The sequence below is a fragment of the Palaemon carinicauda genome, chromosome 28 (assembly GCF_036898095.1).
Source record: "Palaemon carinicauda isolate YSFRI2023 chromosome 28, ASM3689809v2, whole genome shotgun sequence".
Classification (NCBI taxonomy): domain Eukaryota; kingdom Metazoa; phylum Arthropoda; class Malacostraca; order Decapoda; family Palaemonidae; genus Palaemon; species Palaemon carinicauda.
The window spans coordinates 72,040,920-72,057,370 of NC_090752.1; the positions used below are offsets into that span (position 1 = coordinate 72,040,920).

The 16,451-nt window shown below is 36.1% G+C and overlaps 1 protein-coding gene across 3 annotated transcripts in view; it reads right to left on the bottom strand.

Annotated features, from left to right (window-relative positions):
- Positions 1–244: 244 nt before the first annotated feature.
- fzr (fizzy-related) overlaps positions 245–16,451 on the bottom strand; it is a 92,925-nt gene continuing 76,718 nt past the window's right edge. For all 3 annotated transcript variants that reach the window (XM_068352154.1, XM_068352153.1, XM_068352152.1), the window contains exons 9-11: positions 15,965–16,128; positions 7,550–7,747; positions 245–3,837 (exon numbers count right to left, since the gene is read on the bottom strand). In XM_068352154.1, coding sequence (XP_068208255.1) covers positions 3,796–3,837; positions 7,550–7,747; positions 15,965–16,128 — 404 coding nt within the window. In that variant the 3' untranslated portion in view covers positions 245–3,795. The remainder of the gene's footprint in view (positions 3,838–7,549; positions 7,748–15,964; positions 16,129–16,451) is intronic.

Genomic DNA, 16,451 nt, shown 5'->3' on the forward strand with positions numbered 1-16,451 from the left:
TGCTAAAGTCCCCTGTATCACTAACTCTCAAGTAAAAAAAGAACCATTTTTCTGATTTTGTCATTTACTTCTGCTGACAAGCTAATATTTACTTCTGCTGATAAGCTCAAACAGAATTTTCCGACAATAATATTACTAGTAGTCTTTCCTTTCTACAACTTTGTTAGATGAACAAATTGGTAAAATCATAAAATTGGTTGGAATTTATTCTTTGTAGTACAGCAGTACCTCCGATGTAAAAAATTATGAAAGGTAACCATTAAAACTTTCCTAGGAGGTTAATCTTTCACTGAACGAAAATTCCTAGATTATGATTATCAACATTTCTATAGCCTTCATCTATAATACAAAATTTTGGGGACTGTATTTTTTGAAGTATCTTGATGCTTTAGCCAGTTGCCAACAGATTCAGATCAATGCTATTATACAAGAATGCTCAATGATGTCATAATAAAGTATTTTAGTTAATTAAAGTTCTATTTAAATAAGAATGAATGCAGTACCTATATAGCACTTGTGCATCCTAACTTGCAAACAAAAAGACATACTTAATGACAAGTTCTAACCTGCACTTGATGTTGATACACATAAGAATAAATTTTAGTTTACATTGAAACATAAATTCTGAGCAGAACACTGATATCCAATTTATCAATATGTGCCCATACCTAAATGAACACCGGTATGATACACAGTCAATTTTTGTTCATAATACTGAAATGTCTTTACAGCATACAAACCAATGATTTTCGTAAGCTTAGTCTACTTCACAATGGGGTTACAGAGATGGAATTCAAATTATTCAAACTACAAGTAATAAAAAGAGTTGATCAGAAGTTACTTTTAAAAGAAGATTCAAAAAATTTTCCTTACAAGAAGGGCCTCCAACACTATTGCACATATTTCTGACTTGCCCTTTCTGCTGTTTAGACACATGATGCTTAACAATCTGCAGATCATGATCTGTGTACGGATACTTGACTCTTCAATCAGTCATATTCTCTTTTATTAGCCACCAAATCTTGTCTATTGCAATGGTGGAAACAACTAATTCAATCCTTAGTGAAAAAACTGTACTAATCAACAACAGATTAAGACTAAAGATGAAGCAAACATTTCTACATAATTATTTTCTTGCAAAAGTGTAAATTTATGATAAGCTAAAGTATGCAAGCTGTTTGAATATAGCAATAGTATTCAATTGGTTCCCAAGGAAATGGAATCTAAAATTCTACGCCATTCAAATCAAGAAAACAATATCTCCATAGTAAAAGCATGTAGTTAAGGCCTTGATAAGGCCTCACTACCTCCCTCTTGCTGTTATCTACAAAATTTAAAATACAATTACATGAAGAATGAAAAAGGCTTGTCCCCTTTCCTTATGATTGTTAGCACCTTTTCTGAAAAATTTTAGGAATCACTGTTGAGATAAGATTCCAAATTTCAAGAGGTACAAGTCATGGCAAAGGAGTAGCAGACTAAGCACTGAAAACAAGGACTGTAAACCTCCCTTTTAAACTGCTCAACAGTACTCCTCGTTATCATTAACACTTACATCCGCTCTTCCCACTAGAAGGTTAAATGTGAAATTAGTTCTCACCACTCTCTTCCGTTCTGTGCACTTTACATTCAAATTCTCAAAATAAATACTTTTCAAGAGATTTCCTTGACCTTCCTACCAGTCTTCATCTTACTACTACCATATTTACTACTTTTCTAAATACTATAAATGTTCCTTATCTTTTCATTATATCTTCAAACAACCTAAATTGTAACTTTGCCATTTTTAAACCGATGGACACCAAAGCACTTTGCCACATGCTATTTGTAACAGGATCTACCTAGCACAGTCTGCTCATGCATCCTATCATTCTTCAGTCATACCATAACAAAATTGATAATTTTCTTGGGAAAAAATCAACTTCAATGCATACAATAGTTTGTATTTAGAAAAGGGATATATTTATTTACAAATAATCTAGCAATCTCTTTCCACTTTTATCCAGACTGTTGCTACTCGCTTACCCATTCAATACTTGCTTCTCAGTCCAGCATAAACAGTATATCAAGTAAATGTATATTCTATTTACTGAAAAGCCTTCCTTTCTACGGCAACATGGTACTCAATCTTCCCCTTTACCCCTTCTGCTAATTTTACTCATGTAATTCATTGAAAACCTCTTACTCTATGCATAGTTAGTAATTTTAGACATCTCATGTATCATGTATTACATTTGTTACACTGTATACCACATAACTTCCACACTAGTTACATTGCCAGATATGACTATAAAACTTTTCCTTTTGTTTTGGTGTTAACACCAAGTCTTCTTTCTACAGCAGTACGCAAGATGAATTCTATCAGTTAGATAATGTAGTCAACCAGTGTTACTCTTTTCAATAAATAGTTTAAGCAGATAACTCAGTAAACATTCTTAGTACTCATAGGGCTGTTTTGAAGAGTTAAGGTATGTCTGAGCTTTGGTATAAGTACAACATGGTTGGTTACCCAGACTTGTACCATGCTTTCACTATGATTTGACATCCAAAGGTAGCTATACACAAAACTACTTAACAGGTTGGTTTCCTTTGTCTAAACCATAATAATTAAGAATTAAATATCACTGAAAAATCCAATGACTGCCAGGTTAATAGCCTTTATTGGCTATTTCCATAGATGTGTGTGCACATGTTCAAGAACATTATAAATAACAGAGATACAGTACCCTAATAAGAAGCCAACATCTTTATTTCTTGGTGAATTTTGATGATGAAACTAAATATTTCTACCAACTTGGGATGCTCAGATATCCTATTTTCTCTTTTAGTGTAAAAGGTCCTCCAGAATGGGGAGGGAAAGATCCGAGCTATTTCAAGAATAATTAACTTTTTTTTATGTACAAGATCTCCCATGAGTTTTGAGATTTTCTAAATCAGATTCTTATCTAAAAATTCAAAATTTCTATCATTATTTAAGATATAAAGCAGTCTTTATTCATACCTATTAGGGAAACGGGTTTCACGTTTAGGCTGCTCCAGTATTTTTCTATCTTGGCAGGAGCGAATCAACGAAAATCTGTGCATAAAACGACAACTTTGCTTTCCTTTTACTTATCTTAAACATAAGGTGGCCTTGTGACTTTAGCTGTGACTAATGGTATGGCCCATGTGTCTCTATCTTGAAAAAGGGCCATTTTGTCTTGGGATTTCAAATACTGTATCATTAACCAAGCTACACTTCCCAACACTTACTGTGTAAATGTCAACAATCCCCTGATCAGTAGCTTGAATGATTACTGCAAATATTTTTTCGACATAGATGCTGGTTCATCTCTTGGCTTTTAACTTTACTAATTCTTACAACTTCCTCTATATTAGGAGAAAGACCTATCACTCAAACCCAGGGTTAGACCCCACTCCTTTCCTCTATCACCGATTTCCACTTATCCTTTTAGGCTAAGCATGATACTAGGCACTAGGATTGCCCTACCTTTTTGCACATAAAAATAAAATAAATATTAACAAGACACTAAACAACAAAATATAATATCCAGCAAAAAAAAGAAAAAAAAGAAAAAAAAAAAACAACAGAAAAATCAACCACTTCCTAACAACACCGTTAGTACAGTAAATTAGGCTTACGAAAAACAAAGGTTTGTATCTGTACACTGTATATCATTTACATTACTATTGCATCAACTAAAGATGCACACAAAACCCAAACAAGGAACTCAAAAATAGAAATATAACATTTGAATATTTACAATACATAAAATTAAATTTAATAAAAATCAGTCATCGCAATGAAGTGAAGAGATTCAGAGCTGATTTGGATTCCTGAAATACAAAGGCATTGTATAGTCATATAAACACATGATGTTCATCTTGTGAACCTTTTGAGAATATTTCAAAATAACTACTAATACATTTTAGCAGTTTAAAAAAATCATAATATTCTTCTAACTTTTATTATTATTACTAGTTAAGCAATAACCTTAGTTGAAAAAGCAGAATGCTAAAGCCCAAGGGTTCCAACAGGGTAAAATAGCCCAGGGAGGAGAGGAAATATACAGTAAACTACAAGAGAAGTAATGAACAATTAAAATAACACACTTTAAAAACAGTAACCACATTAAAATAGATCTTTCATATATAAACCATAAAAGAGACTTATGCCAGCCTGTTCAACATAAAAACATTCGGTGTAAGAAACTTTACAGGAATACACTTTTTTTCATAAAAAAATTCTCTCCAAAAATTTGCCAAATATGGTAATTATTAGATGATGACCAAACATTCAGTAAAATTAGTTTACCTGTTAGGAAGCAAATGTTACTTATCTTGGAATTGTCTTTCTTATAAAATAAAAAAAAAAGTGATTACAAAATTACTTAATTAAACCCATGACTTTGCTCAGTTATATTTTATTAAGAACAGAATGTGTTAAAAACAATAACAGTATCATAATTTTTTTTTAAATGTCAAGTTTTTAAATCGTGCAATAAAAAAAAATAAAATCTCTTATAATAGTTCTACATAGTAAAGTTTATGAGAGGAAAATTTGTTTCTTAAAAATGAAACTTAAATATTGTGATTAAAACAGTTGGTACTAAGCAGCTTGAGTTATCTATAAAGGTATCCAGTTGTTGTATTCTGTCTATTTTTCACTTCCTTGATTATGGACATTCAACTAATTCCAAATTATAACGATAATAATAACACAAGCAATGAAAATGATAAAAATAAGCATTTAACTGATTTTGAAAAATAATCGTACAGTACAGTAATATTAATAACAATACAGTAATAATAAGCTGCCCACAAACAGTTTTAAATGACCTGCAGATTCTCAATCGTAAGAAGCCTTATTTCCAGGTAAATATTAAGTAGGAATAATCTCATCTATAAGGAAATAACTGCTACTACTCCAAATGCCTGTACCCTCAATCAATGTTCTGTACCATCCTTCATTCAGTAAAGCCAATACAAACTGGACCCAATGATTATGAGGAAAGGAAGAGAATTATGCATTTTGTTTTGATAATCATGTTTTGGTACTATATAAACATTGCATGTTTTCTAAAACCTTTTTCATTTATAAGGTTGTAGCAAACATGCAATGCTTTTATAGTACCTAAACATGTTCACTAAAAGATAACTGAACTGTAATTACGATAGAAGGACGAGTGATTTCCTTTTCCAAGTAACAGAGATGTGCAGATGTAGAGCTAAGAATTTGATACCTATGTATCAAAAGCAAAGACTTGCAGCAGATGATATTAAAAGGTCAGGGAACCAAAAAATTCACACACATAAAATGTATTCACTTGAAGGCTAGATGGAACTAACCAATACACATGCCACACTTGGTGGTTCCAAGTATATAAAGGGTAGATCAAGAGAATATTTAAGAATCTCCATTAAAACAGGGAGAAATGGGTGAAGTACCTCCATATTTCTGCTTGTAAAATTCTAGCTATTATTCCCCAAGATCCATGTTATCCTTACACCAGATTATCATTCCCATAGAATTTGGTAAATCTGGAACAGCAAAGAGAGGAATTGTGCCATCTGTCATCTATGCTATGAAATATGCAGTGAAAGGCAGACCAAACTGATGACCAGGTCATTGAATATATAATGATGTCAAACAAAACATGAAGTACACAGAACCTCTCTGAAGGTGATAAAGCCAACCAATATCCAATACAGTATTGGCACTTGATGCATGAGCTTGTATGGAGATGTGATTGTTTACTCCTCAAGACTAGGGCCAAATCCCAACTAGATGATTAAGGTATAGGTCATCATCACATGGAAATGACAGCCAAAGTAGCTATAATAGTTAACTTATTCCCATTTTCTTCCTTAACAAGAACTTTAGGGGACAGGAATGGGTCTTAAAGTCACAAAGATTAAACTCAAATTGTATGCTACTGAGCTCTTATATATAAAGTAAAACAATAGTAAAATATGAAAAATAAAAGCTCTTCATATTGATCAAACAATCCTCCTCATCTCCATGATGGCATCCTTGAGAGGGTTCATCTCTCCTAAAATTGAGCTCACATTGCCTAGAACTCATTCCTGGAAATACACTTATTCTACACTTCTGGGATATCAGTCAGACCCATTGTCTACAACTGGCAAGGTAGCTGTTGGGCATAAGCTGAGGTTCCGGTCCGAGACGCATAGTCTTTGCAATGGAACCTCTAGTGTAATTGTGATGTATTTATTCTGTGGTTAAACTCTTATTATTTGTCTTCACTGAATATAAATAACCTACTATTAACTTCGAGTTTTCTTCATGGTAAGACTGGTTACGATGATAAAATTACTGTTAGAATATAACTGGCTAACATTAAACCAAGTTGAGCTAATGGCCAAGGATGCAAGCGAACAAAGAGCACTGTCATCCGAAATATGATGTAAATGATCGGATTTAACCGAAAATTCACCAACAACTGTAAACACCTAAGAGAATCATATGATATAAAAAGACATCCAAAAATGAAAAATAAGGTTTCTTATACTACCAACTAAAGTATTCTCTCGTAATTTAGAGGTCTAAAAGTGACTAGGAATGCAGGAATGCCAGGGTTTAACAGCAAAAGGACCTAAAGTAATTAAAGAAATCAAGACTCTGCGAGAGGATCTTGACTCTATAAGGCGCAGTGAACATTCAGAACCTTTTCTGAATGAAACACTTTTACCACCAGAACCAACAATGGGAGTCAGGTTAGGGTAACCAAAGACTCATTGGCCTTCTAAGATAAAAAAAGTAGCTAAATAAGTTTTGAGCTTTTACAACTCATTACTAACTAAAATTGGCTGGTTAAATGTGTATTAGAGAACAGAACTGGCATGTCATTATTGTCATCAAACAGTTGAACTTGAAACAAACTTTCCCTGAGAGGAACAATGAGGTAAATGCACTCCTAACGATGATTATCATGATTATCTAAAACTTGTACTATCTCTGTACAGTAATGCTAACAAATCCAAAGGAAGACAACTTATAATGCAATGAAACATATCACAGTCTTTGATCGAATGTCCTATGATCACCAAATTGACAGAAAAACAGTACTGTATCATTAAGAACTCGTAGTGCTTCACTTTTTCCCTTTAACTGCTAGGGTCTCATTAGTACTTTACTAGAAGCATGTGAATTGAAAAGAAAGAAAATGGGAATTGTTCATTTTATTTAATTGGTAAATTTCAACCCGAGCTTCCAGAGAAGCAGCAATATGATCATCAGGGGAGGTTCATAGAATATGAACTTGATTTTAAAATTTCTTTTATCAAAACTAAAATAAGTTTATTGCACTAACAAAAATGGCAATGATACTAAAACTGCTTAGATTGAAAAAAAAAAAAAAAAAAGGATGGAAAATTGATAAAATTTGTAGTGACAAAAATTAAGGTTGGTCAAAAACCAAAACCACCCCATTGGGAAACAAAGTGCAACTGTAATGTTACTTCTGGTAAATAAAGTATTTGAAGATGGTGGGGCTGTGGTGAACAAACTGATATCAAAGTGACTTACCTTTTGCGATCTTGCTTTGCTGAAGACGTTCCAAAATCGCAGAGTTTCATCTCCTGCTCCGGTAACAATAGCTTCACCATCTGGAGACATTGCTAAGTAGAGAACACGGTATGTGTGACCTGTCAATTTTGCCACTTGAGCTAAAGATGGGTACCTCCAAACCAGAATTTGGTTTTGACTATAACCATGTGTAGACACCTGAAATTGAATTTTGGCATACTGTACTAAGAACATTACACAAGAATATCAATACATCACTTATTAAACTTGAAAATTTGAAAGTACACCATTTAGATTACACACTGTGTATTATAATTCTTATGTCAATAACAGTCTGTTGCCCTACTGATTTCAAATATGACTGACTTTGATCAATACAAGTATTAAATTTCTAATTTTACCAATGAACTCCATTAAAGATTATCTTTTAAGAAAACTATTATGCTAAAGAGTTCAAACCATGTCAAATTATTCAATCTCGATATTCAGTGTGAAAAAATTCATGTACTGTACGATATATACGTGTATACCAAACCTCTAGGAACTAAATGATTTTATCTATAAAGTTATACAGGAGGCAATATTTTCTGTGTTCAGTAAGCAAAATAATTAACCTGTCATGGAAAAAATTACCAAAGCTTGAAAATGAAACTACATACCATAGGAAAATTTACCCTCTGGCTTGGAAGGTAGGGACTTGCTCTGCTTACGTACTGTTAGATCAAACTAATTACACACAAAATTATCCCACTAATATGCTGTACTTTAATTTTTCCGTAGAAGAATTATATTTTCATTGAGCATAAATAACAATTAAGTTGTGCACTTGATTTTCTCCCAATGAACTCCTTGGACCTCTATTTGCCAAAACACCACAGTCCTCTTGCACCTTGTCCCCGGAAACTTTAATTTTAGCACTATTTTTTACAAATCATTTATCTTAACTTGTAAATATCTAATTGCTTATAAGAAAAACCTGTTTCATATAGTAATATAAATAAGTAATTCTGTTTTGAATAATTCGGGAAAGAGATTGTTTAGACAATTGTCCAAATGCCAGTTAACTACTTGTTCCCCATTTATCGATCAGGAACGAAGGTTTTGGAGGTCACGTCACAGCAACGAGAGTTAGGGTCGGCAGTGAGAAGGTGTCTGTCTTCAAGGACATCACCGTAATCTTCGATAAGGGTATTGCAGGTAGCCTAACATAACAGAACAGAACAAATTTCTGGTTAAGCTCCTTTGATGATGGAGACTAAATAACCCAGCCACTGAGGGGGGGGGGGGGGGGGGGGGGAAGCCAGCCTCAACTTGGTGCCGGTCCCTAGCACGGGTAAATGGGGAGGGTTGGCGGCAGGAAAGACATCCGCCCATGAAAAAAATAGCCGAAACCAATATGGCCAGTGGAGATTGCGAATTAGAATTAACCGGTGATGAAGTGTGGGACAGAGGTAGATGAACGCTGGCCAGAAACATCGACACCACATAAAGTGGGAAAAAATGCAGAAAAAGAAGATGATGATGATGATGGAGACTAAGTACTTATTTTCATACGGCAAGTACCTGATGGATGACACCACCCTCGGCTTGCACCAAGTATGGTGGATGATGCTACCCAACAAATATAATAAAAGTGTTCTACTGATGCTGATACAGTTTACTACTGAATATTTCCAGGTTGCTATAATGGAAAACTTAGAGGATTTTGAAAATTTCTTTGCTCTAACCACACAATGAAGGAACTCCCTGCGACCAAACGTAACAGCGGCAATGAGACTTTAGAATTTCTGGTATTTTTCGCAGTGACTGGCAGATCCAATCACTAGCAGAGATCAAAGGTTTATGAACCACTTCTTCCACAGCCAATAGGGAGGCATGAGAGTCTCCCTTGCATTGTAGGGGCTTTGGAACTTGTTCCATTACTTACCAAATTGTTGAAAATGAGCAAAAAGCATAGAAATCCAAATTCAACCATTACTGAAACATGGACCCAAGCTAAGGTATCTTGAACTGGTAAGAAGTAGACATCAGTCTTCTTAAAAGTGGTTGTGATCATGTTCTGTGCCAGTTTGTCTCACACATTCTACAGATCTTTGCATACATGAGGACGGGGTGACCACTGCGCGGGGATGATCTGGTTCTTCCAGCTCAGTTGGTCTGCTAGAACATTCTGTTCATCTCTTCTGCCCAACAAATCAGACCTTCCATTAACTGAAACAAGGGTTTCCAATGGAGTTCTGCCCTGTTTCCTGAAGCAAGTTAACATATGGCATTGTAGAAATAAAAAGAAGAGACATTCCTCACTAATTGGCTCTCCAAAAGCATTCCACACTGCCAACATCTCTAGGCAGTTGGTGTGGCTCTTTACCTTTCTTCGTCCAAAGGTCTGACAGGTTCAGACCCTCAAAATCCTACGCTGACACATCATAAAAAGTTGATATGTACGGAACTCTCATTTCCAGACTGATCTCGTGTGACTGCCTCTATCGGCCAATCCCCCGGGACATCACTCTTACCTGGTCCTCAAACGAAGGATACAAAGCAAACTTTAGGTACACACATCTGTTTAGTAGCAGCTCCAATGAAACGTAAGTGGTCTCAATTTTAGCAGGCATGACAAATGAACTTCTCCAAGGAGGCTATGGTTTTCAGTAGGCACATCCACGTATGTGTTAACATCACTCATCCTTTCCTGGACTCCTTCAATAAACTCAGGAAATTCGTGATCCTTTTGTAAGACACAGAATCCCAAAAAGGAACTCGATCTTGTTTCATCATCAAACAGAAAATAGACTGAACTAGAGACTTAAAGAGGCTTCTCCATAATTATGAGAATTCCCAAATTCCTGAGAAGGGAAAGGGAATGATGTTTCTTCTGTTATTCCTAAAGATCTTTTGTTGTTCAAGGAACCAGCCAATTTTCCAGGTACATGTACAGAGAATCCTTATCCTTAAGATATGTAGCCCCATGTAACTGGTACAATGACTCCTGAAGACCTAACAATATGTGCTTAAGCAGTGGCAAGGCACTTTAATTGAAACTCCTTGCTTCCACAAATGAAGGTTGGAAACTTTCCCAATTTTCAATGTAGAGGCAAATGAAATAGGCATCAGTCTTTTTTCCAAACTGCTGACTGGACCACCAATGGTGTCATTACGGAGAACTTTGACATTAGTAGGATTTTGTTTAATCTGGAAACATAAAGTACTGATTGTCAATCTCCCACAGACTTGTGGGCTAAGAACCAAAAGTGGTGAACTCCTGGACCGGAGTCTTGAATATCCTCCCTGGCACCCTTCTCTGCCAACTTCTAAGCATTCTTGAACTGTTACTTGTAGTATCTCCTACCTTCTGACTTAAGACTTATTAACCAGATCAGGTCTTGTCGAATAGACTTGTTTTCTGCCTGCTCTAGCCCGAGAAAATCTGGGATCCCTTATTATCATTATTACTAGCCAAGCTTAAACCCTAGTTGGAAAAGCAAGAGGCTATAAGGCCAAGGGCCCCAACAGGAAAAAGTAGCCCAGTGAGGAAAGGAAATAAAGGAAATAAACCATGAGAAAAATTAACTAAAATCTATTTCAAAATGAGTAACATCAAATCAGATATATCATATATACACTATAAAATAAATAGAGGGTTGGGCATGAATGTAAAGAGAGTTCTATATGAGAAAGTGATTGTACCAACTGTGATGTATGGATCGGAGTTGTGGGGAATGAAAGTGATAGACAGAAATTGAATGTGTTTGAGATGAAGTGTCTAAGGAGTACGGCTGGTGTATCTCGAGTAGATAGGGTTAGGAACGAAGTGGTGAGGGTGAGAACGGGTGTAAGAAATGAGTTAGTAGCTAGAGTGGATATGAATGTGTTGAGGTGGTTTGGCCATGTTGAGAGAATGGAAAATGGCTGTCTGCTAAAGAAGGTGATGCATGCAAGAGTTGATGGGAGAAGTACAAGAGGAAGGCCAAGATTTGGGTGGATGGATGGAGTGAAGGAAGCTCTGGGTGATAGGAGGATAGATGTGAGCGAGGCAAGAGAGCGTGCTAGAAATAGGAATGAATGGCGAGCGATTGTGACAAAGTTCCGGTAGGCCCTGCTGCTGCCTCCGATGCCTTAGATGACCGTGGAGGTAGCAGCAGTAGGGGATTCAGCATTATGAAGCATCATCTGTGGTGGCTAATGTGGGAGGGTGGGCTGTGACACCCTAGCAGTACCAGCTGAACTCGGTTGAGTCCCTTGTTAGGCTGGGAGGAACGTAGAGAGTAGAGGTCCCCTTTTTGTTTTTGTTTCTTTGTTGATGTCGGCTACCCCCCAAAATTGGGGGAAGTGCCTTGGTATATGTATGTATGTACACTATAAAAAAACTTATGTCAGCCAATTCAACATAAAAACATTTTCTGTAAGTTCGAGCTTTTGAAGTTCTACCGATTCAACTATCCGATTAGGAAGATCTTTCCACAACTTGGTCACAGCAGGAATATACCATTGAGCCTCATGATGGAGAAGGCCTGACAATTAGAATTAGCTGAATGTCTAGTATTACAAACAGGATGGAACTGTCCAGGAAGATCTGAATGTAAAGGATGGTCAGAATTATGAAAAATCTTATGCAACATGCATAATGAATTAATTGAACAACGGTGCCAAAGATTAATATCTAGACCAGGAATAAGAAATCTAATAGACCGTAAGTTCCTGCCCAACAAATTAAGATGAGAATCAGCAGCTGAACACCAGACAGGAGAACAATACTCGAAACAAGGTAGAATGGTTGGAATGTCTTTCCAATGGATATATATAGGGAGTTGGATGGTTGAAAGCCTATGGTGTGTCTGTGCAGATTGCTCTTATCAACAAAGAAAATTGGTACTGTGACGAAAATTTTGATACGTCGCCCAAGCTACCCTTTCACTCTAAAAGAGAGCCAAAAAGGGGTGAAGACACGAGGTCATGTATCTGGTAGGGAGATGCATAGTGGCTAAAATAAAAGAAAATATGGTCCCCCTTCTTAACAATGGAATTTCAGGTTTGTGCTAATTCTGATGGGGAGTTTGAGTGTGTCTGTTACATGAACTTCAGAAACTAACAAGGTGTGGTTTTCATCCTCATCATAATACTGATCTGCTTATTCCTCAAATGTCTGGAGCACCACCCCTAGAAATGAATCTCCAAACAATTAATCTCCAAGGCCTTAACAACAGTATCAAACACTAACTAGAACTCTCTTACATGTAAGAGACTCTCTTTGGAAACCAATTTACATCTAACTGGGTTAATTAGGATGCATGGGTAGGCATTTTAAGCCAAAGCCAGACAGTTTATCAGTCTGATATATCGCTGAATTTTTCGATCTGTCTAGGGGGTACAATTGCCATGTTTAGACTATGCCTTAGCCCTTTACAATACCCCTTTCAATTTCTATATAACTATCTGCAAAAGATAAAACTTGAAATAAATTTTGGGTACTGCCATTCTGTCGGTGACTGCTGAATTCTTATACTTCCTTATATTGTAAGGCAACTTATATTAGAGTACTACTATTAAAAAGTAGCTTAAAAGGAAAATTATGCCAATCTTTTTCATTTTGTATGGATCAAATTTCCTTGGCCTAACTTATGGGGCATATCTCTCTCTCAGGCTTGTAACTGACACCCTTTCTGATAGCTCTAAAACATACGAGAGGTCCTGTGAGAAGATTGGTTTGGCCATCCCTGAGGTTGATGCCATCACACCTACATCTGCTGGACAAGGTTTGTTCTTTGGCAGTCTTATTTTCCTGCAATCTCAATAACTGATAGTACAAACAATCTACCACTACAAAAGGAGGAATATTAGCTTGTGTCTGCTGGAACTCTGGAAGGGAATCCCCTTTGTTGGTGGATGCTTGGGGAACCATAATAAGGACCTTGGTGCTCGAAGCTACCACATCAGTCTAGACACTGAATCAAGCTAGGCTGGAGCCACAACTTCCTTGGACAGATGACAAGCACATCATTGATACAGTCAGACCTAACTGTTTGAGAGGAGATGAGTTAAGTACCAGAAACACCAGTAAATGGTTAAAAATTACACATAATTGGTGCATCCCAACGATACTCCCAGATACTCCTTATACTGTATAACTAGAAAAAACTTGTATATCTCAGCCTTGAGAGAAAAGACAATGTAATAACATTCATAGTTATATACCACCAAATATAAAAAAAACATTCAGTTATATAACACCAAATAGAAATGACAAAAGCCAATATTATTTGAGGGATTGAAAATTCACCTACAGAATATAACAGTATCAAGACTCAACTTACTCACCCATGTTATGTGCTGAGTAGGGAGTGCTTTATTTGGTCTAATTTTTTTCCAATTTAAAATACATTCATAATTATCCAAGTGTTAATATACATTAACTGGAAAGGCATAAAAGCATTTAATCATTTAAGACCAAATACCTCTCACCACACTCCATTATTCAACAGGAGAGCAAGCCAAAACTAATACTGTTATGAAAGAGAAATTTCAAACCCTTATAAAAGACAGTAATGGCTTTTTGTCTTTTCTATTAAATCAAGGCCTGTTCCATATCTGGTGATAAATAATTGTGAATAAATATCCACAAATAATGCTTCAAAGAATCCCAGGGTTTACCCACGAATAATCAAATTTGTGAATACCAAAATAGCAAAAAGAAAGTTTTGATGGTACCGCCAAGACCAACATTTACGTCTGCAAATGATGGCATCATAAAAAAAAAAATCAATGGTCTTATCACTTACATTAGAAGATAAAGATAAAAACACACTTTGTTCCCCTGGATGGCATTAGATTCCATGTAATTCTGACAAGAAGAGTCTTGATTCAGAAACCCTTTCCTTGTCAGCATTATTTTCACTTCTGCTACCTGAACCATTGAATTTTTCTTCCATCTTTGACATGAAAGCTGCTTCTCCTTGCATTTCTTTAGACTGCTCTTCCTTATAACTGTTAAGACAACATCAGAAGAGTTCTCACACTAATGTGAAAGAATGCTTCTCCACATGCCTTATACAGTATTACAATTGTGGTACCAACTACCACTAGGAGTCCCTTGACTTCTCTGCATTAGAGGAGGCCCTCATATCTATCTTCCTACATATTACAATTAGCTTATCTATCTTCAATACCTAGATTCCACGTAGTTGAGATAACTTTACATCGTGTGTTCTAAAAATTCTTACGCTCCTCAAATTAATCCAACATTGAGAAAACCTACAGTAGTCCCGAAAATAGTACACTTTGCGTGAGGGTCAAAACATCTTGAACAGCTTATCCGCTTTACAAATAATAGTGTTAACTCAGGGGTTAAAATCTAAAATATACCACTCAAACTCTGAAAATGGACACAAACCGGAAGAGTTGGTCTGGGTGAGTGTTGGTACCACCAACATAAAGGTGAAAACAATCGAGGAGAACAAGGGCAGCTATTTGATTAGACTTTAGCCTTAAACGATAAGAGAACGCTACAAAGAGCAGCGTACTGTACCAATAAGGAGGGATTGAAAATATTTACATTAAATTTTGGTGTTGGGGCTGTCCCTTATAGAGGAGAAAGAGCAATGAACTTGTTTGATCAATCAAGCGCCATACCATAATAGGCCCATTTCACTAAAATCTTAAATACAGTACATCTACACCTGCGAAGTACTGCCACATCTCCAAAAATGGTATATGCTATTACATGAATTGGGCAAAACAATTTAAAGAGTATCAAAATATTTTTGCAGTTTCCTTAATATTGTATTCTGCTATTTACTTTTTGTTCACTTTTGCAAAGCTATTCAACTTCATTAATTAAATCTTATTCCTATTTTCACCCCTTAGGTATAAATCCTTGAAGACAGCTCTACAAGTGTAAAAATTTGAATCAGTGGTCCGATTATGCCACAGTACAGTAATGTACCTTGAAGTATTGCTGATCATCACCATTTGTCGTTTAGTCAAACTTTCCTTTCCAGGGTTTGACATACAATGCATTCTCTCCACCATTATCTGTCTTGAGCACTTTTCGACTTAAATTACCATTTAGTCCGATAACCCCGTATTATTTTTCATAAATGGTTCATAAGTGGGCTAGGGAGGACATTGAGAGGCAAGATGCAAATGAAAACCCTGCAATTGCACTATGAAGTATGAGTTTAAAAATCTGGCCAACAAAAGGAAAAAAAGCAAATGATAATGCTGGAAAAGTAAAGGCTAAGAAATGGGTGCAGTTACTCCATTTAAGTTATTTTTTTTCTTGAGGTTTATTAATGACTGCATAACTTATCACTAGATTGCAACTTTATTCTTCTCTGCAAGACTATGAATTTCACAACCATACAAAGTAGTACTAAAAGTAAGCAAAGATGACATTAACTGCTAAAACTCAAAACTCACCAGTTCAGATGCATGCTTGGACCAAGCCAAGTTACAAACTTGAGATCCTGTGTCTACGCTCTGCATTGGTTGCCCAGTCAATGTGTTCCAAAATCTTATGCAGCGATCAGCTGTTCCTCCACCACTTGCAAGCAGTCCATGATGGTGTGGAGACCATGCAATAGCTGAAATGATAATCACTCATAATATAGCAACAATGTAGATTCAAAATATGACAAATTTGGAAATAATTCATATTTTCCTAACCATATAAACCTGAAGCTTTTTACTAAGGCGATACATTTCGGCAACAGCTGAAACTAGCCCTAAAACTTTAAGCAAGGTGGTACTCGCCCCTCTGGCCAGCGAGTGTGTGTGTGTGTGTGGACCCTCCACCCCACTCACATGTGCAGCAACCAACACACTCCACTTTGCAATTACAGGCAGGAATACAAGGGGGCAAGTAATGGCGGATTAGTATGTGTAAAGAGCTTTAGGTTTGTATGGT